Consider the following 26,727-nt stretch of genomic DNA (forward strand, 5'->3'; position numbering starts at 1 on the left):
CTATATCTTACTAAAGAGATCCAGGCTCAGAAGGCTTAAGGGACATGTCCAAGATCATACAGCTAGTCAATGCTTGGCTGAAACTCAAATTTTAAGATGCTTGGGGTATATATATATATATATATATATATATATATATATATGTGTGTGTGTGTGTGTGTGTGTGTGTGTGTGTGTGTGTGTGTGTTCACTGGTGCTTGTGGGACAAGGAGAAGGAGAAGAGATGATGCTTGAGGACTCTGTTTCCCAATTCCCAATTAGTTTGATGTCTCTATTTTAGCTTTGCTTGGAGGCATAGATATAACATATTTCGGGTAGTTAACGGAGTCAATAATTTCTTCTGGTGTTCTGTCACCAAGACTAAGAAGGACCTGTGTGCCTTTGAAAGGCACTAAATGGCTTTGGTTCTGGAGCCCACATTTCCCTCACTCCCCGCTGGGTTTGCCTCCCTTATTGCATGCTGCCTGAGGAAGGAGGTGATGGAAAGAGATGTGGAAAGAGACGGAGGAGTGTGTTCAGGACTCAGGAGGGGAAACTGATTTGGAATGAAAATATTGCCCCTGAAAAATTTATCCTACAGATTATTGAGTCTTAGGTTATTAGGTGTCAGCCTTAAAAGTTAAACAGCAAAGGTTATCCAGCAACAAATGAGCTCATTCAGGAATAGCAGAGACATTGCCATTTGGGACATACAAACCATGGGGAACCATAGGCAAGTCTGGAACGCTAAGGGAGGAGCATCCTTCTGTAGAAGAAAGGAGGAGGTTGGGGAGGGTCGTTCTGAACAAAAGTTGACATTCCTTAGTACCCTCCACAGGCCACCAGTACCTTCTCAGCAGTGGGCCCCTCCCCCCCGGAAGACTTTTCCCTTAAGCTAGCCTTGAGAACAAGCGACCTGTGCTCACAGGGGCCAGTAACACCAAGGGGAAGGTGGCATCATTCTCTCCTCCAAATTATTTTTTTTCTAGTTGTTTTTGGTGTGTACTCTTTTAAGAAGGCAGAAGGCTGAGGAGGAGACCCTGGATTTGCACTCTGCATTCTGGGGTGTTCTCTTTAGTGCTGTCATGGGCACCCAGACAGCTGGAGTTCTGAGGGAAATAGAAGGCATTGTTGAGCTTGGCTGTGGCTCTTGTTTATGTCATAGGCTGTATTGAATTCTTTCACTTCTGCAGCTTTTGAAATATCCCTGCAAGACCAAAATACACACCAAGACCCAGAACCTCTCTCCATCTTTTCTTAAGTAAACTTTGAATCAAAGTAGCACATATATACAACAAAGCTGACAGTTCATACATGGACCGCTTGAAGAAATTTCCAGAGAGAACATGCCCACATTCCCACATCAAACATCTCCCTCAAGGAAAAGAAGACACTTGGGGTGCCTGGCTGGCTCAGTCGGTTGAGCGTGGGACTCTTGATCTCGGGGTTGTGAGTTCAAGCCCCATGTTGAATGCAGATTACTTAAAAATCAAAGAAAGAGAGAGAGATAAAGAAAGAAAGAAAGAAAGAAAGAAAGAAAGAAAGAAAGAAAGAAAGAAAAATAAAGAAGACTGAGTTTCAGCCTTCCAGAACCACCCATATGTCCCCATGCCTATTCCCCACCATAGGTAACACGATCCAGACTTCAAATGCCATTGTCTAGCATTGCTTGTTTTTGAACTTTATATATAAAAATGGGCTTCCACGGTATGTACTCTTGTGTGTCTGGCTTCTCTCAAAATTACATGCATGAAATCTAGCCACATTTTGCGAGACACGGCGTGTTTTTTCTCATTGCTGTATAGTATTTCTTTGTATGTTGCAATGTATATATCTTCTGCTTTGAATGCTCCTTTGGGCTTTTTCCAGTGTGGGGCTCGTATGATCCATGCTCCTTTGGTTAGTCGTGTCCTTGTCTTTTGGTGAACATGTGGACGTGTCCTGAGAAGCATTGGTACATGCTGCAAAACCCCCAGTGAAACTGTCGCACCTGTTTCCACCCCACCAGCAGCACATGAGAGGTCCAATTGCTCCGTGTCTTTGCAGTGAGGCACTAGTGATTGGCAGTTGGTCTCACTTGAGGCCTTGAGAGGTTGAGTTGTGCTATCTTACCATGGTTTCAGTTTGCCTGTCTTCATGGATCAGTAATGTGGACCACCTTTCGTAAGGTCATGGGCCGCACCACTACTCGGTCAAGTGTTTCATACCTGCTCTCTTCACCTTTCTCGGCCCTTTGGCCAAGAGCCAAGCACGAAGCCTGATTCTTAGTTCATTCTCAATAACCTGCTTCTCTTCTGATTGTTTTCTACATTTTCTCGCACATCGTGGCAGTGTGAGAAAATGGAGGGGAACCCCTGGACTGAGCGTGGGAAGCCCTGAGTCCTTTCCAAGATAGTGGCCAACTCTTCAGCTATCAGGGTATCTGTTTCCTCACAGGAAAGAAGAGAGAAGTAGCTCAGAGATGCTTATTAAGGTCACTTCCAGCCCTGTTTGCTGGTTGAAAACACTTCTGGTAAGAATGTGCAGAAACTGACTTAGGAACTGAATCTGATTGGAGGCTATTTCCAGAAGCACGGCTCCCTCCAGCTCAGCAGCACCTCTCCTCCCCCTGGGGATAAATCCTTCCCCTCACACACTTCCCTTCCTAAGGGGACTAGAGGGCCTGCAGGACCTTTAGAGCTGTCCTTTATTGCCACTCTTGTGTTCGGTCACCATTACCTCCCAGCACTTCAAAGAACAATCGTCTGGTGTGATGTACCCCATTTGTGCCTCTAATGCCAGGAAGAAACGGGCCTAGCAGAATGGGCTCGAGGACATCCTGGGAGGCTCAGGCAGCTGGCACCATTCCTAAGTAAGATTGGAACCTCGGTGAGTCCTCAGAACAAGAGTGGCCACACCTCGTCTCTCTAGGAGACTTCACCGAGCGGTCTCACATCCCTGTCACATGACCTTAATAGCGTCTGGGTGAAGGGGACACCGCCACCTCACAGGGGAGGAAACAGAGCCCAGGCACCGTAACTGGTGGACTGAGTGGCAGGGCTAGGTCTCCATGCCCTGTGAGCATTGAGCTACGGCATGTCTGCTGGTTGCTAGCTGCTCCTCGGGTGAGTTACTCAAGCTCCCCAAGCCTCAGTTTGTCATCTGTGAAATGGGAATAATAACCACACCCAGGGATGCAGTCAGGGTGAGGCAAAATAATCCACGTCGAATGCTGAGCATGGTCTTCAACTCCTAGTAAGCACTCGTGACTGTTAGCTGTGATGAGTTGCCAGAATGGTCTTAATACCAGGATCAGCATTAGCAGCCAGGCCCTGTGATCTTTCCAGGCTCCGCAGCAGGTCTGGAAGGCAGGGGGGAGAGGATGCCAGCCCCGAGGGAGCAAGGAGCTGCGGGAATGAGTTTGGAGAGGTCCTGGCTCCGCGCCCCATCCTCCACCTCTGAGTTGGGGTGTGCTCCAAGAACAAGGTGGTGCGGGGGTGGAGAGGGTGCGGGCAGAGAAGTTCTGCACAGAGCTTCCTGCCTCAGCCTTGGCTCCTGGCGCCAAAACACTTCGCTTGCCTGAATGTCAAACTTAACTTTAAAAACCAGAGTGCAAAATAAGCAATGAGGCAATCGCGATGCCCCGTCTGGTGAAATGTGTACTTTTAAAATAGTGGGGATGGAAGCCAAGGCCAGCAGAGGGAGTGATGTAAGGGCCGGGGGCCAGGAAGTGGAACCGTGTCTGACGGGAGATGAAAAGAGCAGAGGAGGTGACAGCTGTGGGCAGGCGGCTGTGGAAAGCTGGTGCTGGCCAGGGTGACAGACAGTGGGATGGAGTGACGCGAGCAGCGGGCTGGAAAAGCAGCTGAAGGATGCACGATGTGACAGAAGAAGGGGGACCCACGGAGTCATGTAGCGGCCAGAGTTCCGTTGGAGTAACAAGGGCAGGATCGGCTAATGCTGCTGTAGTTATCCTTGGTATCCCTGATGCAGCAGGAGGAACCCTGATGTTTGACTGGAACACATGTATCCAGACAGCTGTGACCTTCTGCCCCCACCATGACCCTAATGCTAACCAGAGCAGTATCTGCTCTCCCGATTCTTTGCATTTCTCCTTGATTTGTCAGATGGACACATTTATTCCTTACCCCAAGCCTCGCTGAGCCCACTGCCACCATCTCTCGAGACAGCAGGCACCCGCTTTGCTCTCACCTGCCCCATCTCAGGATAGGTCCCGCTGTTTACCTATGACGCACGCCCAAACCTTTGGAGCCCGGCTTTGTCTGCCCTCATTCTGTTGACTCTGTCTCCTAGACAGCCCTTGGGCCCTGGCCTTGCTGCCACGTTCCGTGGCTGTCCCCTCTCACCTGGGTGAGTGCAGCAGCTGCCTACCGCCCTCCAGCATGGCGCTGACTCCTCACCCGTCGATCCTCTCCTGTTCTTCCACGGAGAGCTTTCCAAATGCAGACCCTTTGCTCCCCATCTGAGATCTTTCAAATGTTGCCGGCTCACTTCTTCCCCAGCCAGCCAGGGCTCGCGGCTGCCCGACTGTGCTCGAGGCTTCATTCCCATTCGTCTTTGCTGCCCTGTCTGCTCAGGGCATCCTTCTATGGGGTCAGGGAGTGCTCTCCAGGAAGACATCTCACCCTCTTGGGCTAAGTTCAGAGGCTCCTTCTCACTCCCGTGCTCAAGCACTCATTACCCTGAGGGACACACGTCCTCTCCCCACTGTGACCTAGAGCAACTTGGGGCGGGTATGCCAGCAGAGTGCCTGGCACTCAGCCTTTCATCGGTACCCACTGAGGGATTGTGGACTCAAAGGGCATCTCACTGGATTCACTCTCAAACTGTCTACTGAAAACATGAGGGTTGGGAGTGCAGGTGCGGGAAAGAATCCTCCGGAACAGAGGGAGGAAATCAAATCACGGGAAATTTAAAACCACCTTCACTCAACAAAGGATTCTCTGTGTTAGCGCATAAATCCAGGACCACAAACAGCCAATGTTTATTGATCAAACTATTCCCATGACACATGGTAGGCACCTTGTATATGTTCTCCCGGCTAAGCCTCCCAGACACCTTGCTGTGATTTGGGTTTAGAGATGAGGACATTGACTCTGGTCTGTTGACTAACTTGCCTTGAGGACAAGAAGAAGTAAAAAAGTGGGCCCTGCCCACGGAGAAGACAGTATAGCTTTGCAGACAATGGAGTAACTCCCACGAGAAGGGTGGTGGTAGGGGCTGACGTGGGTGGCATAAAAGCTATAATTTCAGCAGCCCTGGACAGGAAGATGGGGGTGGGGGTTGGGGATGGGGAGGCGTGTGGAGATTGTGCTGGAGGTGAGTGAGTGAACCAGGTTAGCAGGGCTGGAAGGTTCAGGCAGGGGAACTGTGGGGCAAGGCTGGGGGTTAGCCCGATGGGGAGACCTTGGGATGCGGTCAGGGCTTGGCTTCAAGGAACAGAGTGAGGGTAGGGACAGTGGTGTGTGAAGCATGTGTTAGGGACATTAGTGTGGAAAGCAGGGAGGAAGGAGATGAAGGGGAGACTCTATAGGTGGAAGAATAGTCTAGGAGCTGCAAGGGTGTGGACCCAGCTTGGGCAGATGGAAGTGAGAATGAAAGGTGGGGTGGAGGCAGAATGTGGGGCAGGGCTGACTTGGGGATGGTTGGATGGACTGCCTAGGAGGGCTTGGGAAGGTGTGGGAAGGCTTTGCTGCTTACCTCCCTACCTCGGACCTTCCAGGGGGCACACCATTGTCAGTCCACCAGAGAAGAAGAGGTAAGGGACACTTGGCCCTCAACCAGACCATTCCTGAGCTCAGTGGGCTGGGCCTGGATACATTCCTGGAGTCACTAGACCACAGGTTTTATCTCAGCTGCTTCAGTCTGAGGACTGAAGGCAAAAGGTAAAATGAAGGACTGACTATTCTCTGATCCTTTAGCTGGAAAGTCTGAGAAATATCAGGAAATAATAGCTCAGGGAACATCAAAGGGAGATACCATTCTTTAGCAGGGGAGATACTTGTTATTTTTCCCTCTTTCCAGAACCTTCCAGCATGTGCCCTTCAAGACCAAAGACAGAAAGGCCAGTGTGAAATAAAGGCTGGGAGCCTGCAGGTCGGATGACCATCCAAGGGTCCCGTAGTGGAGCCTGTGAGAGCACAGAGCCGGGAGTCAGTCCACCTGGTTTTAGATGGAGGCTCTGCTGCTTACTGACCTGCCCTCACAGTCCCCTCCAGAACGAGAGAGGAGGTGTCCCAGCACCTACCTCTGAGAATCATTGCGCAGATCTAAAGCTCTTGGAAGGAGACCTGAGACGGAGCCAGGGTTCAGTAGGTGTTGTCTGTTATTACTATTGTGTAATGTGATTCAAGCAGGGCTAAAATAAGACTTGAAGGAGCCCTTGTCCCAGACACCGAGGAATCTTTTCCAGAAACATTTCAAAAATAGGCCTTGGCCCACCTCCACACTTCCTGGTCCCAGCTACACTCTGCACTTGCCTTTTGAGCACATTATCCCCTATGTGTGTGCACACACACGTATGCACACACTCCCAGGCACACGCACGCACGCACATAGCTGCCATCTGGGTGGTGCCCACTACCAGCTAACACAGATCCTGGCAGCAACCCAAGAGAGGCCTCTTTGCTGCCTCCCAAGAGCAGTTTCTCATCCTGGAGAGAAGGCACTTCTGTCTACCCATGGCTTCCCCTGAACCACAGGGTCCCAGTGATTTCGAAGGAGCTGGTCAACATAACACAGCTGAATCAGTTGTCTGGAAAAAACAAGGAAAGGGGTCCTGTGCAGAGTAGAGCAGTGGCCATTTCTACGAGGCCTAAATACAGCCCCAGGCAGCTGTATTTCCCAGTCAGGGGTACGTCCTGAGCCCAGGTTGTATGGGCAGCAAAAGTGTGGGAGGAGGTAAAAAATTGGGATAGGAGATTGGAAAAACCATACTGACATATTAGCATCAACACCCCCCAAGAACGGAGCAGGGGCTTCTTGGTCCAGAGCCGAGTGGAGATGGCCTGTCCTCAGTGTCTGGTGTCCATGCCATGGCGGGGGTGGTCAAACACAGCCTCATATAAATTAGTGGACGGATCTTTGAGCTGTACTTTCACATGGGAATCAGTGCAACTCTGATCGTCAGTGTTGGGGGAGAGAGGAGGCCATGAGAAAGATTTTCTTAAAGCTTAATTTTGCAATTTAAAGAGTTTTTAATTATTATGAAATTAAATAGTGTTTAATTTTAAATTAAATAGCAGCCTTAGTGTTTAAACCCCTTCATTTAAAAAAAAATTTTTTTAACGTTTATTATTGAGAGACGGAGCATGAGCAGGGAGGGGCAGAGAGAGAGAGAGAGACACAGAATCTGAAGCAGGCTCCAGGCTCTGAGCTGTCAGCACAGAGCCCAACGCAGGGCTCGAACTCACAAACCGCAAGATCATGACCTGAGCCGAAGTCGGACGCTCAACTGACTGAGCCACTCAGGCATCCCAAACTCCCTTTCTTTTATGAAATGATATTAGAGGATGGGGTCTTTAACAGATATCCTCTCCTGCAAAATAAAATGTTGCAAATCTAGTAACGATCTTTATAATTTTTTAAATGTTTAATTATTTTTGAGAGAGAGTGCACAAGCGGGGAGAGAGGAGGGAAGGGGACAGAGGATCCAAAGAGGGCTCTGTGCTGGCAGCAGAGAGTCTGTTGCAGGGCTCAGACTCACGAACCGTGAGATCACGACCTGAGCTGAAGTTGGACACTTAACCAACTGAGCCACCCAGGCATCCTGGTCTTTATAATTTTTTGAGTTTTATTTTACTCCTACAAAAGAACCCATCATCTAGAAACCATTGCCTGACACTAATACTAAAATCTGAAACTGGATTGCATACAAGCTAAGGTTCAGTAATACCAAGGACAGTGATGTCCAATGGAAATAGATGTCAGCCACATGGGTACTGTAAAATTTTCTAGTAGTCCCATTTTAAAAGCAAAGGAAACAAGTGAAATTAACTTTAATGATATGTTTTACTTAATTCAGTGTACCCAAATATTTTGACATGCCATGAGTGTGATGAACTATTTTGCATTCTTTTTCATACAGAGTCTTTGAAGTCTCGTGTGTCTTTCACACTCTAGTGCCCAGTGTCCACCACATTGGACAGCATGAGTCTGGGTGAAGAGGGTGTCTGGGCCATGTCTGGCATCCCGGTCAGGTAGCAGTCAGTCTGTCCCATCTCCCTTGTGGACGCCTTGTTCCTCGTCCCTGAGACTTTGGTAACCAAGAGGAACATTCCAGCCCTGTAAACACAGCTGGGTATTTCCTGTGCTACACAGAACACGCCAGAGCTCTGCACAGGCACCAGATGACTGTCCCAGCTGTGTCCCAGGACAGCCATCACCCGAGGCTCCCAGTTTTTGCCACTGTGGCTGCATACTCCAGCTTCAGTTTTGGTGACTTGTCTGGTATCTCTTCTCTGTATGACTGACCTTGGCACCTGGCTCATCTTATAGCTCAGCAGTTCCCTTGAGCTGGTGTCACTCATAACTTGGCAAGGGACAGTGTCCTCTCTGGCTTTGCCCCGGTGGGAGCCCACCTACTTCCTCCCTCACTCACCCATCCACTCATTTCTTCAGACACGTGTTGTGTATCTACTGTGCTTAATCACCGTACTATGTTCTGAGGTCACAACCACAAATGTGTCCTTGTTTTTGCTACAGCTGACAGTACAGGGGACAGAAAAGTAAGTTCGCAGTGTTTGGTAATAAATTACAGAGGTGTCCTGGGGGGAAAAAGTATACTTCCATACACTGGAAAAGCCTTGGGAGATCAAGAAATGCTTTCTGGGGGGGCACCTGGGTGGCGCAGTCGGTTAAGCGTCCGACTTCAGCCAGGTCACGATCTCGCGGTCCGTGGGTTCGAGCCCCGCGTCGGGCTCTGGGCTGATGGCTCAGAGCCTGGAACCTGTTTCCGATTCTGTGTCTCCCTCTCTCTCTGCCCCTCCCCCATTCATGCTCTGTCTCTCTCTGTCCCAAAAATAAATAAACATTGAAAAAAAATTAAAAAAAAAAAAAAAAAAGAAATGCTTTCTGGGGAAAGTAACTTCCAAGCCAAGATTAGAAGAAGAGAAGACTGCCTGGCCTTGGAAGAGAGGAGAGTACATTTCCGACATGCAGGAGGGAGGTCATGCCTGCAGAGAAGTCCAGAGAGAGAAGGAGGGGGTCAGGCAGAAGAACATGGCAGAAACTAGGATCATGGAGGGGAGGAGTCAGAAGTGGTGCTGGGTCACTGGGATGGTAAGCCGTGATTAGGAGTTTCAACTTTATTTCATGAGCAGTAGGGCAGCATTGAAATGCATTAAAAATTGGCAGTATGGAAAGATCATTCTAGCTGCAGCATGCAGGATAGATTGGAAGGAGATAAAGCCAGCTTGGAAGTTGCTGCAGTAATCCAGAGAAGACATGATGGGAATGTAGAGAAACAGCCAGGTGGAGAGTTAAGTAAAGATTGGTGGAACTAGGCCTTTAATTAGGTTGGGGGGTGGGGGAGAAGCAGGATTCAAGAATATCTCTTGGGTTTGGGCACACTGTAGATGGTGATCTGGGGAACACAAAGGGCTCAGCAGGCTTGGCCGAGGTGCTGGAGGCAGAGGGTGGGTGAAGAGGTCACCTCATGGGGACATCCAAGAGAAGGTGCTCATCAGGATGAGGGATAAGGTTGGGGTCATTAGAAAACAGATAGGAAATTGAAGCCTTAGAAAAAAGTTGAGTAATCCAAAGAAGAGCCTGAAGAGAAGATGGTTTAAGAGAATTTGGGGGGGAACACTAGAATTTTAGATGAGGGAAAGAAAGAAAAGGAGAACCCAGAAGAGACAGCCTAAGAAGAGAATAGCCACACTAAGGTGATTTCATGAAAGCCAAGAGCAAAGAACCAAGTATTTAATAAAATGTGTGACCCTCAGTGTCAGATGCTACAGAGATAACAAGTAAGACAAAGACTAAAAAGTTTCCATTAGAGGTAGAGATGTACTAGGGACGTTGGTGGTAGGATTTGGCAGGGAGAGGGTGGTTAAAGGACACTGAGAGGCAGAAGTGGATAGTGACCCCATGTGGACTGGAGCCTTGGGCCTCTCTGTATCATCTGACAGCCCCCCGCCCCCAATCTTGTTGCCTTAAGGAAACAGCAAGTTCAGTAGTAAGGCCCGGAAGATCTTAGCTTGACCACTAACTAGCAGGGTGGCCTTGGGCAGGTCAGTGCACTGTTCTGGGGCTCCGTGTCCTCATCTGAAAAAAAGAGGGAGCTGGAACCAACATTTTCTAAACCTGTGTCCCACAGAATTCTCTTTGGTAGGATGTTAAATGCTATGATTTACTCATCATATACCCAGTAAATAGCTGAGTTCTCATTATGGGCAAGGGATTGTAGGATGGGGGGGGGGAAGGTGCAAGGGTGGGGAGAGGTCAGGTTCTGAGGTCAAATCTTGGTAAACAATAAGCTCGCACAGGTTTCAGAACATTTACCATGTTCATGTTCATCGATAGATCATGAATAAGGTGATCTAGTATTTTTCCAGTATTTCTCATTTGCCCAACTGATTTGACATGTGTACACATTATTCACAGAGCATGCATGGGCTTCTCCTGGAGACACTGTCCAACAGCTCGTGGTGTAGGGAGTGCCTAAGCAAGCAAGTACTCTCTAGTGTTGCAGGAACTCAGGGGTTTGTCTCGAGCCAAAAAGCATAGGGGCACTTGTATCCCAATGTTTATAGCAGCACTTTCAACAATAGCCAAATTATGGAAAGAGCCTAAATGTCCATCAACTGACAAATGGATAAAGAAATTGTGGTTTATATACATAATGGAATACTACTTGGCAATGAGAAAGAATGAAATATGGCCTTTTGTAGCAACGTGGTTGGAACTGGAGAGTGTTATGCTAAGTGAAATAAGTCATACAGAGAAAGATACCATATGTTTTCACTCTTATGTGGATCCTAAGGAACTTAACAGAAGACCATGGGGGAGGGGAAGGGGGAAAAAAAAGTCAGAGAGGGAGGGAGCCAAACCATAAGAGACTCTTGAAAACTGAGACTAAACTGAGGGTTGATGGGGGGTGGGAGGGAGGGGAGGGTGGGTGATGGGCATTGAGGAAGGCACCTGTTGGGATGAGCACTAGGTATTGTATGGAAACCAATTTGACAATAAATTTCATATTAAAAAAGAGAGAGAGAGAAAGGTCTTCCAGCTGCTGAGGGCTGCAAAATAAAGTAGAAGCAAGACTGAGCCAGACTCTAGGGGAGTCCAGATATCCTGGCCTCTTACATCATAGTGCTCTCCTTCCCCAGTTAACTTCCCAGTTGTCAGCAAAGACCCTATGGGGCCCTCTTACATTGCCAGGAAAATGGGCTTGCAGTGCTGTTTTCTGGGAACACTGTTCTGATCTACAGGCTGCAATGACTCGGATGGTGGAAGTACCCTAGAATGGTCAAGATGTAGGTTTTCTTAGAAATCTGATTGTGCTGAGAGTAGGTGGCCGAGAAATCAAGGAGGGTACTCTGAGGAGGCAGAAGTGAACTGCAGGCCCTGAGCTGGCCTGACAGGTAGAGTCAACCAGGAATATGATGATGTTGGTGCAAGGGAAAGCGTTTGTTGGCCTAAGTAGGCTCACCCCGAGATCAAGTCCTCTGTTAAACGGCCTTATGTTCATGGAGGGGTGTCCACGACACCATCTAGGTCAACCTTTCTGCCAGAGAATTAAGCCTTAAAGCCCTAGGACATCCATTGTATGAACTGAATTAACTTCTCTTCCGTGCATTTGGAAGGCTACTATTATGTACCATCCATGGGAGAAGTGAGAAGAGAGTCAACAATTTTCTATGTATTGTATGGTTCATATTAAGAACCGCTGAGGGAGCTGAATCTATAAAAATTGGAAGAACCCCAAAAGGTACCACTGGAGAACATCTCTCTGTATGTGGGTCTCCTGGGCACCCACACCTAGATCATCCAGTGGAATGGAGGTGTGGGGGCTCTGGGAGCACTTTGTGGGGAGAACCATGATGCAATGGCTTAACTCTTCCACCAACTACCCAAGAGAATTTGCCTTTGAACCCAGTGGACTGACAAACAGCTGCTGAACTTGTTTTTCCAGGTAGCTAAGGGTACTTGTATTCCTTGCCTATTGCTGCATAACACATTACCCACAATTTAGTGGCCTAAAAGGATGTTTATAATCTCATTTTCTGCGTGCCAGGCATTCAGGCATGGCCCAGGTGGGTCCTTGACTGTTGGCTCTCACAAACAGTGATCAAGAGTCAGCAAGAGCCGCTGGCATAACTGGGCATAACTGGGCTGAACCCTCATCCAAGCTCCCTCATGTGGTTGTAGGCAGGGTTCAGTCCCTCACAGGCCATTGACCAGAGGCCACGCTCAATTCCTTGCCACGTGGGACTCCCCAACATGGCAGCTTCCTTCACCAAAGTATGCAGGCCAGAAAGATGGATGCCCAGTCTTTCCTAACCTAATCACAGAAGCAGTATCCTGTTACTTTAGCTGTATTCTGTTCCTGAGAAGCCAGTCCCCAGGGTCAGCCCACTTCCCAGAGCAGAGCACTACACAAGGACTTGGGGGGTGGAGGCCATCTGCTGCCCACCACAGCACCCAGCCACGTTTCTAGGCAGCTCGCTTCCCTGCCCTGAGGGCTCACGAAACCCCTTGCCAGAATACAGGAACTTAATAAAGTGTTCACCAATTAAAGTGTGGCAGCATAATGGAGTAGCAGATCGCAGTGACTCTAAGTGCCTTTAATGCGATGCAGGATTTCTGTAATACTAAGTGAGGACAGATGCTGAGGCAAGACCTAGGAGCAGTATATGTTTATGTGGATGAACAAATTAATCTGCATGTGAAATCCCAGTGAAATTGACATGAAATAAAAATTTCATGCCTTACAGTGTGTCAGTGTTGCCCATGAAATGAGATTAAAAGGAATTTCTGATTTTACAGTTGTCATACTTTTCATACTGCTTGCATTTTTCTCTTCTAAAGACTTGGGCTTGGACCTAGAGGCCAGGCAGAGGTTTGGCATTTTATACCTTTCGGGCCATCTTCCTTCTCCTCATGCCTGGGAGCAGGCTTCCTTATGTAGAACTGAGCCAGGAATGTATTGGGTGGTCTCAGCTCTGAAAACGGAATCTGTGATTGTAAACGCTGGTGGCATGTTCCCTGTTGCTGTCGTTAGGCAGCTGACATTCTGGAAAGCTCCCTTGGCTAAGAGCTTTGCCCTCCTCATTCTTCCTCACATGCACCAGCTTTGGGGTGGGTGTTGGCGTCTGGGGGAGTGAGGGGGAGAGATGGCATTCTCTCTGAGGCCTCTTCGGGGCTGGAACCATGACATGGTGAGATGAGACAAAGGTTGGGGAGGGATAGAGGATGTGCCACAGGCCCCTGCACCTGGGAATCCACAAACTGTCGCTCCCTCGGGGACAGTGTTCCCCCAGGAAACTGGTGCCACCCTCACTTTATGTCTTACAGCTGTGTTTCCCTTGGCCTTTGTGGCCATAGAGTTCAGGAAATGGAACATACAGAGAAGACAGCCCATTCCGTTTCTCTGCCTCAGTCTGACCTCTGCAGTGTGTGTGGGTCTGAAGGAATCAGAGGGAGGGGAGCAGCTTTCTGTTTAGGAACACGTATTCACAAATTGCCCCTCCCAGAGCCTCATGGAAATCACACCTTCACGGGCTCCACCTTGGCGGTGAGTGAGAGCCCCTGTCGGGATTCCCCTGTGGTGGCCCAACCAATAGTTGGCCCAGGAGCGGCAGCCTGTCCCTCTCCTCTGGGCAGGTCACTGCGACGGCTAGGTCCCAGCTCAGTAGCAACTGCTTCTTGGGTTGGTGACTTGAATTGGGGGCACATGGGTCCACACAGAGCACAGGGCGCAGGCGGGACCTGAGCAGCCGCTGGAGGCTTATGGATACCCTTGTACTTGGAACAGTACTGGCCAGGAGATGTTATGGCATGGTGATGATAGTGGCCTGGTGACAAGGACGTCTGGCAGGCCTGGGTTCAAATGTCTGCACTGGCTGCAGCAACTTACTCAGCCCCCCTGTGCCTCAGCTGTTAAGCAGTGAGTCCGTTAAGCAGTGGCCCCTCAGAGGGTTTTGGTGAGTGTTAACTATGCAGGGTACTCACTACATGCCCGGCAGTAGGGGTCATTATGTAGTAGTCTAAAAACATTCCCTGAGGTAGATAGGTCATCCCTGTAAACCAGGAGTTAAGGCTTAGAGAAGTGAAGTTCCAAGCTCCCAAATAAATGACACACCCTGGGTGTCCCCCCCCCGCCGCCCACAGGCTTGTTTGATCTCCATTACATCAAGCCACATATTTGCGTGACCTTTCCTCTTTCTCTAACTGTCCTCAGTCTCCCCTCTGGGATACCAGACCGCCTTCAAGAGTCTGTCTTCTCACACTTGGTGCCAATGTCTGTTGCAGGGGAGTCCAGTGGCTTTTCCTTTCCATCAACATTTGGGTAAAAATACTTATGCCTCTGCTTCAGAGTTACTGCATCTGCCTCTCCATCACTCCCTCCTGTTTCCACACTCCAGGATAAAACCCCAAATGTTTGTCATTTATGACCATGTCTTTTCTTCCATAAGGATGGCACGCTGTAGGAGAAGGTGTATGTTCAGGAGGACCTGGCCCCAGCCTTATAGCAGGCACACTTAGGACCACCAGGAGCCTCTGTTGCCCACTGATAAAATGGGGATGATGCTGATATCCTCACACCACTTACAGGCAGCTGTAAGTGCCGGTGTCACGAGCTTGTGCAATAAAATAGAAGGCATGTGTACAACATTACATTTCTGAGGTAACTGACCGTTGCTTAGTATGTTTCTGGCATAGCCGCATTGGCACCTGTTGGGGTGCAGGGGTGGGGAGGGGAGGGCGAGCAGGGGAGCAGCGATTGGTGATGGAAAGGGATGGAAGAGGGAGAAGTTCCTACCTGTGTCCCGGGGCCGGCATCTCAGAACCACTATGGAGGCGTCCTCAGCCTGTAAGTGCCCTGAACACTCAAGAAGTTGATGGTTCAGGAAGCACTTGGAGACAGCTGAACTTGGGGAAATCAAGAATCTCAGGTGAATTTTTCAGAAAGAAAGAAAAGAGAGGAACAGGAGAGAATAAACTACACATGGGAAATGAGCTCAGTGGAGCATACGTTATTCAGGAGGTGCTGGGGCCATGGGGACAGCAGCCCGGGCGGGCGGGCTGGCGTCAGTCTCCCCACACAGCATGGGCCGCCCTTCCTCCCGGCTCTACCCCCGCCCCGATCTTTCCGGCTCACTCACTCTTCCCTCCAGTAAAACCCCTGAATCTTTAATAAATTATAAACAAGCTTTCCTGTCTGTCTGTGGGTACCAGATCTTAGCATTGCAGCTTTTGACATTCCTCTGGTGTCCCTGATAGATCTTGCTGTTTGATTAATCTTTTAGATCCCTCTCCCAGAGAGCCCACCATCTGAGCTGACTCTCCACACAGCGTCCAGTTTGAAGGATTTTTCTCAGCCTCTGCCTTGCTGCTGCCGGTGCCTAGTGCTTGTCCCTAAGCGGGGCTGCAGGACGCTAGAGACAAATCGCAGTTAAAAGTCACGGGACCCGTGTTCAGCTCTTCTGAATCCCTTACCAGGTGTGTGGCCTTGAGGGAGAGCCTGAGCCCCAGTTTTCCTCTTGTGTGGAGTGGAGGTTCTCAGATGCTGTTGTGAGGGTCAGATGAGACAGTGGATGTGCTGCGACCAGGGGCAGAAGGAAGATGCCTTGAAGTCCCCTGAGCCAGGCTAGGCTGCCTGTGCCATCATGTTGTGAGGCTCTGCCCTGCTGCCTACCCTCCCTGGGTTGCGCATGCTGGGGCGCTTAGGGGATTCCTGCCCCACCTAGAGAGGAGCCCCTGTCCTGTATCCTGCCGGCACAGGAGGCTGGAGGGGAGTGAGGTCCAGGAACACAATGGCCCAGGCTCCCACCAATGCCTGGCACACCACCAAGTTCTGCCCAGTTTAAGAGGTTGAACTGGCTCGTCTCCAAGGCCCCTTCCTTTTATGAACCATGAGTTCAAGGTTCTGGTCCCTAAGCGTGGATCAGTGCATGGAGGCAGGTTCAGCCACTGTAGTCATGATAATTCTAGCTACCATCTTCTCAGCATCTGTTAAACACGTGCAGCCTGGGGTCTTCACGACAAGCCTGCAAGGGAGGTATTTGTCTGCATTGTATAGGTGACAAATTGGGGCTCTGAGAAGGCAAATGATGTGCCCAAGGGCACACAGCCAGTTTTCGCCAGATCCAGGATTCACATTGACATCACAGCTCAGGTTCCTCTCTCTAACATTGATGCTACATTCTTTGCTCTCTCGCCCCCTCTTGCCTCCCAGCGCCCCTCTCCCTCTGTCAGACAGGACAGAACTACCCCATGGGAGGAGCCGTCCGCACATTTGAACTTGACATTGAAAATAATGATAGTTACCGTTTTGTCAAGCATGGACTGTTACCTAACAACATAGTGATAATCTAGGGGGGGGGGGATCGCTACAAGTTAAAAAATCATTGTCTCCACTTTCCAGATGAGGAAACAGTTCAGAAAAGAAAATTCGATGTCCAGCAACACAGCTGAGTCTAAGCTGAAAATGGTCTTTTTGACGGTCTTTCAGATTAACTGTGTTTTATTCACTGTTAGCGACAATCACAGCTTCTGATTACTGATGCTGGGGGGACCTTAAGCAGGAGGACCTGGGGTCCAACCTGTCTTACAGATGAGTAGACAGCAGACTGGGGAGGAGGGGGTTTGCTCACAGTCCCACAGCTGTCAGTAGCATATGACCCCCAGGCCAGTATTCTATGACCTGTCTCACTCAGCACTCAGTCTGCAGGTCCAGAATCGTGCTGGGACTGGGACACCATACCCCATGTCCCTCAGTCCGTCCCTACCTCATCCTCCAGCTCCATGAAGACTTCACCAGCTGGGGAGAGTGATGCCTGCCTCTCTGCCCTCCAAGCATTGTGTGTGTCCATACTGCTGGGCTGTCGCACATGAACATGCCTGCCTCTGGGCTGGATGTCGCCAAGGCAGGAGAAAGGGTCTCTGTCCCCAAAAGCTCTCTGAGCAGCTGTTCCCACTACCACCCTCCCTCACCAAGTTGTCCTTAAATAACTTACATCACTAAAGCTAGGGTTTGGGGCCCCCTTGCCTCCCAGGCCGCGGAAGGGAAAGCCATCCCTAGGGCAGTGCCTAGCACCTGACCCTTGGCACAGTCCTGGCAGTAGTGGCCTTCTGAGTCACTCAGTTCAGTCTCTCTCTTTCTCCCCATCTCTGACAGAGACAAGGAGGTCCTGCAAAGCTCTCAGCTCTGTTAGCTTCCTGCAGAAGACAGATGGTTATTCTTCTCCCTGACATCCACCTCATTCCTTTCGGTGCCGCCCATGCTCACTGCCTCCTCCCCCTCTGCCTGGGTATCTCCATCCTCTCTGTGCCCTCACGGACCCTGCAGTACAGCAACCAAGGGCCCCCACCACGTCCACCTCAACCAGCCGCCTGCTCTCTTCCTTCCTTGTTGCTCCCAATTTAAACTCAGCTCTGTATACAAACATAGGCCACGTCAAGGGCTCTTCTCATCGGCGGACCAAGTCATGGCATTTTCCTTCTCTTTTCATGATAGCTAACAAATGCATAAATAAACCACCCCCCTCCCAAACTTAGCAGCCTAAAAACAGTAGGAAGCATGGCGTACCTTCATAGTCTTTGTGGGCCAGGAATCGGGAGCATCCTGGCTGGGAGGTTCCGGCTTAGAGCTGCTGAAGCTTCTGTCATCTATAGGCTTGACCGGAGCTGGCGGATTCACTTCCAGGGTGCTCGTTCACATGGCTGGCAAACTGGTGCTGGCTGTGGGCAAGAGGCCTCAGTTCCTCTGCACACAGGCATCTCTCCGCCGAGCTGCCTGAACGTCCTCGACAGCTGGCTTCCCTCCAGGTGGCAGTGCTTTGGTGATTTAGCCTTGGAAGTCACCCACTGTCACTCATATTCTGCTGGTCATAGGAGCTAGCCCTGATTCAATGAGGGGGATAGAACTACACAAGGCACGAGGACCCGTAGGTGAGAGTTCCTGGAAGCCTTCTGGGAGGCTGGCTGCCACACCTTTGAAATACATCAAAGGTTAAGTCATCAGTTGACCTAGAAATGCATTTCCTGAATTTCTTTCTCCCTTTCCCCATGAATAGGCATCTAGTATACTTAACTCTTGTTCTAGGACCATGGAGATAGACAAGGGTCCTTTCCTAGAGGAACTCATAGTCAAGTGAGGGAGACAGTCCCATCAGGAAGCTCTAGAAGAGAGACATGTACACGAAGAACAAGTCACTACCTGTCTGGGGTAGTGTGGAACACCTTCACAGCAGAAGGGAAAATTGCTCAGGGTCTCAAAGGATGAGTAGGGTCTCATTAGATGAAGAAGGGAGGAAGGACTTTGCTCCATGCAGAAGTCATAGTGCGAGTGGTGGTGGAGAGTTCTGCCAACATAGGGAGCTGCAAATGTGGAAGGTCTTGAGGGCTGTGTCGGGAGTTTGGACTTTTTGCAACAGGAGCCACTGAGGGCTTCAAGCCAGAGGTAGGCATGGGCGGAGCTGTGTGGCACACAGGACGTGACTGGCAGGGACAGAAGGTGCAGGACTCTCGGAGCCGGGCCCACAGGGATGACAGAGAAGGGGTGAATTCCAGGGGGTTTTCTTAGTAGGTACAGCTGACGTGATGTGGTGAGGGGTTGTCTCTCTGGAAGCCGCAGGAGAAGGCCTAAAGGCCATGACTTACCTTTTCACTGTCTCTTCCCCTGGAGCCTTCCTTTCCCAATTCTTGGCTCCTGGTGGGTGACCCAAACCCAGATCTGCTCAGGCCCTGAGCACAAGAGCCCAGCCTTCTCTGTTCTGTTTAGGGTTTGCTCTTGGAGGAACGTGTTCACGTATCAGGGAGGCCACAGGGGCGTCAGGCTCTCTGGCCTAGGACTGAGATTAAGCGTCTTCGGCCACAGACTTCTTTGAGAATCTAGTGAAAGCTACAACCCGCACCTTTGCCTACCCGACTTTGCAAACAATTTCAGGGGGTTCACGGTCCCCTGGGAGTCCATCCTTGGATCTCTGGACCCCAAATGCAAAGCCCTGAGCCTAGGACGAAATTGGAAAATGAAGACATGTTTGACTCACCAAATGTCTGTTATTTACTTCCTCATTTAATACCACTCCCCGTAATTGGACAGCCCCCGAAAGAGCGACAAACAGGAGGAAGCAGTTACCCAGGGATAGTCCCTGGTGGCACCGGCATCACTTGGCGGGTTTATTTTCATTATTATAGTAATTTTCGGGCTGCGGGCTACAATTTTCACTTGCAGCGAGGTATTAAATTGAAATTACCCCAGATGTAATTGTCATACGAAATGATCCTGGACACGTGGAAATGAATGCTTTTTTAAGATGGGGTTTTATTGTCTCTGCGCCAGGGTTTTAGGGCTCTGCCTTGTTAAACACACCAGATTTCCATGTTTGTGTGTGGCAGGAGGTGAGGGGTCAGCCTGGTGCAGTCAACTGGAGCTGCCGGCTGAGGACACGGTGGGAGCTCTGTCTGGGATGGACACAGACCGGGGAGCAGAGCCCAGGACCTGGGGTGGCTTTGTGTGGCTACCAGGAACCTCCATGCATGAATTCGGGCATGCGAGAAATCCCACATTTCTGTTCTGCACGTTCACTTAATTTGGATGCGAGCCCAAGTTCCCCTGAGGTGGTAGGAAATTGAACTTCAGTCATTCTGGGAACTTTCCTGCCCTGGGGTCTTAATCTGCACCGTGCAACCAGGTCAGCCCTCCCAGATGCCAGCCATCTGTCTATACCGGCGACCGCCAGTCACCTGGCCCCTTGGTGCCAGCCCTTTAGATCTGCTTTGCCCCCAAAAGTCTTACTTGTGCTCCTGCCTTTCCTTCCCCAGGTGCACCCTGCTGGTGTACTGTGCGGACCTGCCCCCGACCAGCATCATCATCACCTTCCACAACGAGGCCCGCTCCACCCTGCTCAGAACCATCCGCAGGTAAGACAGCGCCCCCCCATCCATCCATCAGCCCTTCGAGGCCCAGCCCTTGGGAAGACCGGGTCTGCTCACTGGCAGGCTGGCCCTGTGATAAGAATGTCAGGCATGTCCCACTCCATGGAGGTGCTGTCTGATACATGTTATGCATCCATTCTGTCGCTCTTCGTCCTCCTGTGAGGGCGGCTCTTACCCCATTTTATAGGGGGATAGCCAGAGGCCCCAGGTGGTCGGTAACTTGGAGGTCGGTGGCAGCCACAGAGGATCTGGAGCTCTTGCCCTTAACCATCGTGCTAGACTGTCTCTGGAACATGAGCTCTAACTTCCACAGCTGACAAGGGAGCCGAGGGGTGACGCTGAGTAAATACCCCACCCTAGCATCGGGCTGGGATTAGAACCTGGGTCTGCCAGGCACTGCAAGTCCCAGTCCACGCCTCTCCACAGCCTCCATGTGGCCAGGAGCCGCAGCACACGGCAGAGCAGCTCGAAGGCAGTGCTGATATTTGCTTTCCCCACTGCGTATCTTCTGTTGCAGCCTCAATCCCACTCCACCTCTCCACCCACCCTCAGCTCCTAGTCTGGGTCCGCTCTTGCTGTAACAGGTGCATCCTTACCTTGGCCTGTGGACTGCATGAATCTGTGACCTGAAAAAGCCCCAGTGCCAGCTCCCAGCAAACTGCCCTCAGAGCACAGACAGGGCCTTGGAGACCTGGCCCTGGTTGTTTTGCCTCCCTTCCCCGTGCCATGTCCCTCCCATAACTCTGGAGTCCTCTCCCCATGCCCACCCTCCCCCCAACACCATCCGGCCCTCCTTCCTCTTTCAAGTCTCCAGCAGCATTGGCATCTTCGAAGGTGGTAATGGCAGCCATTGATCATGAGGTCCCCTCGTGTGCAGACGTGCCTCGGCTCATGCTGTCCGTTGGGGAGGTGGGAGGCCACTGCTGTACCCACTCTGCAGCTGAGAAAACTGAGACTTGGAAGTACTGAATCAAAGCCCACTGTTGCTCAGCTAACAGTGGTGAAGCAGCGTTCAAACCCTTGCACTCTGACTTCAGTTCTTAGCAGCCTCTATAGGCAAGGCTGTGGATGGTGGTGGTGTTCAGCATCCCTGATAGAGGTGTTGGGGTCGGCCCTGGGATAAAGTGCCTGCGATACCTCCATGCCCCTGGGACACATGGCCCATCCCTATCGGGAAGGCAGCGCATCACATGGTCACCTGATCCCACAGAGAGGGAGGGCCAAGGAGAGGATGACCAAACAGGTGAAATCTCTTGTCATTTCCATCACTAAGCCACACCTTCCTGTGCCTGGCTGTGGGCAGGTAGGGAAGCTCCGGGTGATGGGAGGGAGTCAGCGACAGGCTCGCCCTGATGGCGGGCACCAAGTCTTCGGTGCCACCTGTCACTTATGATGAATGTCTGCCTTGCAGGGTCAGTGCATCCCATAGAAATACAAGGAGGGAACTGCCCGAGTATGTGTTGTTTCCCCCTGTCTACAGGGGCAACTCTGTCTGCTGCCCAGATGTCCTTGGCAACCAGCTGGCTGCTTCCTTCGGCCAGCTGCTTGCCTTTTCTGCCCTGGCTTCTGTATTCGCCCCCCAGGCTCCCAGGTTTGCATTTGGTTTCCCAACAAGGCTTCAGCTCTTGACCAGAAAATGTCCTGAGTCACTGTCAGGAGTCACTGTGAGTCTCGCAGTAGACTAACAAAGTACCTTTCCGATTTGTAAACCAGTGCGGGCATATGGGGGGGAACAGGGGTATGGGGTGATCCGATTTACCTGAGTCTTTTCTGGTGAAGGGAGAAACGTTGTTTCTCAGCCTCTGGGCTGAGCAGGGACATGGTGGAACGAAGGTGACTACTTTGAAAACACCAGACCACAGCCCCATGGCCATCACGGTCTGCTTGGGCAGGGTAGGCAGGGTTTCTGGAACAAACTATGTCTGCCAGATGTTTCCACGAGGGCACTGGGATCAGCAGGAGTCCTCACCTTCCAGGCTGGCCTCTCTTCTTCTTTCTAGGAGTCCTCTGACACCACGCACCTCCACCCCTTAACACACACACACATGCACACGCACACGCACGCACACACACCATTAGAGCCTTCCTCTGGACTTCTTACTACAAATCCCTACTCTAGCACTTAATGCATTTTTCCCAGGTGTAATCTTCAGTGAAGTCCTTTAGGGCAAGACTGCATCTTATTCACCCTTTACCAAAGCTCCCTGTGGCTCAGTTGCCTGATCAAGAAAATGGGAATAATAACCATAGCTACTGCATAGTGTTGCTTTGGGTTAGACAAGGGACCGAGAACTGTGGCGGGCATAGAGTCGGTGCTTGAGCAGCATTAGCTATCTCCATATCTGCATGGTGAGCGAGCTCTCAAAAGAGGCTGTCGAGGGGCGCCTGGGTGGCGCAGTCGGTTAAGCGTCCAACTTCAGCCAGGTCACGATCTCGCGGTCCGTGAGTTCGAGCCCCGCGTCGGGCTCTGGGCTGATGGCTCAGAGCCTGGAGCCTGTTTCCGATTCTGTGTCTCCCTCTCTCTCTGCCCCTCCCCCATTCATGCTCTGTCTCTCTCTGTCCCAAAAATAAAATAAAAACGTTGGAAAAAAAAAAAAAGAGGCTGTCGGGTACCTGGGATCACAAGACCTGGGGTCAAGTAAGTCCTTCCCCTACTGCTTCCTGGCTGTGTGACTTGGGCAGATCACTGACCACATCTGTAAGGATGGAGATGAAAATATCCCTCATGTTTCCAGTTCTACCACATTTCCCACAAGAAGACATTACCTGGAACATTTGGGGGTGTTATCCTGTGGGGCTCCCAGGCTCCCCATAGTTCCCTAACACCGTGTTTATATTCTCAAGGTCACTTGAGATACTCCCTGTAGACTCCTCCCTTTCAGCTCTAAGACACAGTTTTTCTTTTCTTCTTGCTGCTCTTTTACAATAGTAATAATGATACTTTATAATAATATCATTACTATTTTAAATGTATGCTGGGCTTTATGGTCTCCAGAACACCTTATGCCTCAGTCCAGTCGGAGTCCCATCCGGAACTGGAACTTTTGAAGTCAGGGGTGCCTGACGTGAACAGAGGCCCAAGGCCACCGGGCTAGGAAGCACAGGAGCCAAGACTCAGGTTTCTGGCTCAAGGGGGGAGGTTGGGAGGCAGCTAAGGGTGTAACCCAGTGCCTCTGTCCACCAGCCTGATGAGCATTGCCCCCGAGGCCCTGGTGCCCTGTGTTCTGAAAGAGGGCTTAGGACCAGCGCATCAGCACCATACTTTTCAGTAGACACCCATGAAGTGACAGACCACACACCAAACTCCTGGGCACTTTGCCAGGAGAGCCCATGGACCTATTTCCTGCCTCTGAGGAACTTCTGATATAACACCCAAGTGTGATATATGAAAACAGCAGAATGAGGGTAGAACTGTGTGAACAGACAGGCTTTTATATCATAAGCATGGTGGAAGTGAATTTTAGGGGAGAGGGGGAAGCAAGGAAGATTACTTCTAGAAGTTTCCATGGCCAGGTATTATTTGCCTTGGGATTCTCTTCCTTCCATTCCCTATCTTCATGCACAAATAAATCACCAGCCACTGAGACAGGACTGAATGAGGAGCTCTTCCTATCTCGCTTTGTCATCAGTGAAAGGATCTTCTCTAAAGTATCTTTCATCTTTAATGTTCTAGAATTCTGATGGTTCTGCTGCCAGGCTCTCACAAGGGAAAGACACTCAAGGGGAGGACGGAATATACCCTCTCCTCCCCCTCCCTCCCCCCAGCACTTGACTAAACCTTCGCCCCTCTGCCCATCCCTGCCCTCGCTCTCTGGCCCCCTGAGTTCCTGAGTTAGCTGGGTGAGGGCTAGGGGCTGGGAGGGTGTACATGAAGGTACTCAGAGCTAGGCAGTGGCATGATGGGAGTGGGTGATGGGGGCAGGAAGAGTCACAACCCAGATCAGTGAGGGGACTTCTTTTCTTAAGGAGACAGAAGCAAGCCCCAAGGAATGGTTTATCTTTATCTGGTATTGCAGTGGGTCCCTGTGTATATGTGAGACCCAGAGCTGTCCCCTTCCTTTTGGAGTGTCCTTCAACCCGACACTGCCTGCGGGGGCTCTGGAGCATGCATGATTATACCCTGAATCTCCTTACTGTTGCTTTTTTTTTTCTTTTTTGGTAAAACTCTGGATTTAGAGGGAACAACTTCTTAGGTTAAGGTGGATAAGAAAAGAGACACGGGGCCAGATTTGCCCACTCTGCTTATACCAACTGTGTGGCCCTGGGCAAGCTCCTGTACCTCTCTGCCTCAGTTTCCGTTTCTGCAAAACAAGAGCTACCGGTAATAACTGCCTCACACGATGGTGGAGAAGAGTGAGTGGGTTCAGGCAGGGCCTGGCACAGAGGGGTCCTGTACAATGGACAGTGGCAGGGGTCCTGATGCTCTCCCGCCCGGAGACGCAACAGTGTTGTTACGCAGGGGCTCTCAAACTTGAGCAGGCATCAGAATCCCCTGGAGGGTCCCATCCCCAGGTATTCTAACCCAGTGCGTCTGGCGTGGGGCCCGAGTGTTCGCATTTCTAATAAGTGCCCAGGCAGCACAGATGCTGCTTGCCCTGGGGTCACACTTTGAGAACCAGGATCATCATTATTATCAATAACCTGGATTCTGAAAGCAGTCCCTGGGCCACGCTCCATGCTGAGCACCTTTCAGGCAGCCGAGGAAGTTGTGGTGCTGGAGACTCAGTACCTACTGAAGCTCTCAAGCCAGCAAATGGTGGATATGTAGCTCTAGTACATGAACCCAAGTCAGCCTGACTCCAGAAGGTCCAGACTCAACGGTCAGCCCGCCTCAGGTCTTCATCCCACTGGCATTTAGGGAACATTGGAGAAACCCTGCCTGCATACAGCACCGTAGAGTTCACAAAGCAATTTCAAATACATTTCCTCATTTCATAAGGCACAAGAGCCTGTGAAGTAGGTCAAGTATTAATATCGCCTGCCTTTACAAGGAAAATGTAATTACAGATGAAAACGAAGGCTGGGAGCGGCCTGGCGTCTTGTTCAGGATGGCACAGCTAGGAGATGCTGGGGGCCGCCCGGCCTCCCACGCCGTTCACACCGCCGTGCCCGCCGCCTCCCAGGGTGCTCCGTGGGGGCCCCTGCCGTCAGGGCTCGGCAGGCAGATTGTGGAAGGTGTAGGTAGTTGCTCTCTGCCTAGCTGCCCTCTGGCAGAGAAGTGAGCCGTCTGTAGGAGACTCAGTTCTAGAATAATTCCCAGACAGGGTGTGATCTGGGCCTGCCAGTGAGGTGAGCACTCACTCCCATTCGGAGGCTGTGTGGAAAGGGCATGGAACGCCGTAGTGGGGGACGGGCTTTTCCTAAGCTGGAGGAAAGGGACAGTTGGCTTGGTGGCAGAGGGGCTGGTGAAGCCTCCTGGCGGACGGACTGGGGAGAGCACAGCTCTCCAGGAATGGAGCAAGCAGGGTCTGGGTGGTGGGAATGGCAACGGTGGTTCAGAAAGGGGGCCCCTGGGGGACCAGCTGGGCCAGGCCGAGCCCCTGGGCTAGACTTGACCTTTCTCTACCAGCCACCCCAGGAGCCCAGAGCACCTGCCACCTCAGGCTCTCCCAATCCAGGGCCACGTTCACGGAGCCCCCGCTATCACTCCAATTGCTCTGATTAGGGGAGCAAAAAACAAGCCAGGTGTTACCAGGAAATGGTCTAATTAGCACTTACTGCTGACGATTTCTGTTTTTTTTTTTTCTTTTTTAAACCCTGGACATTTTTTATTCGCTAATCATCTCTCAGTTCAACCAGCCCAGAGCTGCATGCGATTTACCTTTTGATGTTCACAGAAGAGAACTCTTGAATTTCAAAGAGCCGGCAGGGATTTGGGGGGAATCACGTGAAGAAGCTGCAGCCTTAATCAAACCTCATTAGAGGGTATTCTTCAAGCAGGTTTTCCCCCTCTTTCTGCCTCCCTCCCCCCTTCCCTGTCTGAACAGGAGACTGGTCGTTGGGTTGGCGTGTGTTTTCTTTGGGACTGTCAATTGATCCTGTGTGGTAAGGGTCTCCTCCCACCACCTCCTGCCCCTCCGTGTCCCCACCTCCCAACAGCCAGCTCAGGGCTTGGAGTCGGGGTTGCTCTCTCACCTTCTACCAGTTGCCATGGTGAGAATTAAGGCTACATAAATAAAAGTAGCTCCAGGCAAAGTTCTCCTCCTGGAGAGTCTCTGCATCCTGCTTAGACAGGGCGGCTCACCAGAAACAGGGCTCAGATTGGCCCTCCTGAGAGGAGGGACTCACACAGTGCCCCCCCCCCCCAGCACCAGCTGAACCCCCTCCCCAACACGCACCAGGCCATGGGCACCCCCCAGTGGGTGGTGTGGCCCTGAGGGTGTCTGAGGAACTGTGTGGTTTGGGGTGTTCAGAAGTGGAATATGGCCTGACACCCCGAGGGAACCCAGAAATCCAGCCTTGCCCTGTGAGTGCACATCGGCAGCACAGACCAGCACATGAAGTCAATCCCAGAATTGTTCCTGCCGCACAAAAATAGTGCCAGACAACTACTCCGAGCCAGACTTTGTGCTAAATGCTCTATAAAAATTTTCTCTCGAATTCTCCCAGTGGCCCTGTGAAATAGGTACTACTGTTCTTATC

General features: G+C 50.9%; 1 protein-coding gene across 3 annotated transcripts in view; it reads left to right on the forward strand.

Annotated features, from left to right (window-relative positions):
* Positions 1–26,727, forward strand: part of GALNT14 (polypeptide N-acetylgalactosaminyltransferase 14) — a 209,466-nt gene that overhangs the window by 139,565 nt on the left and 43,174 nt on the right. For all 3 annotated transcript variants that reach the window (XM_047851980.1, XM_047851981.1, XM_047851982.1), the window contains exon 3: positions 19,972–20,070. In XM_047851980.1, the coding sequence (XP_047707936.1) occupies positions 19,972–20,070 (99 nt within the window). The remainder of the gene's footprint in view (positions 1–19,971; positions 20,071–26,727) is intronic.

Source organism: Prionailurus viverrinus, chromosome A3 (assembly GCF_022837055.1).
Source record: "Prionailurus viverrinus isolate Anna chromosome A3, UM_Priviv_1.0, whole genome shotgun sequence".
NCBI classification, from domain to species: Eukaryota; Metazoa; Chordata; class Mammalia; order Carnivora; family Felidae; genus Prionailurus; species Prionailurus viverrinus.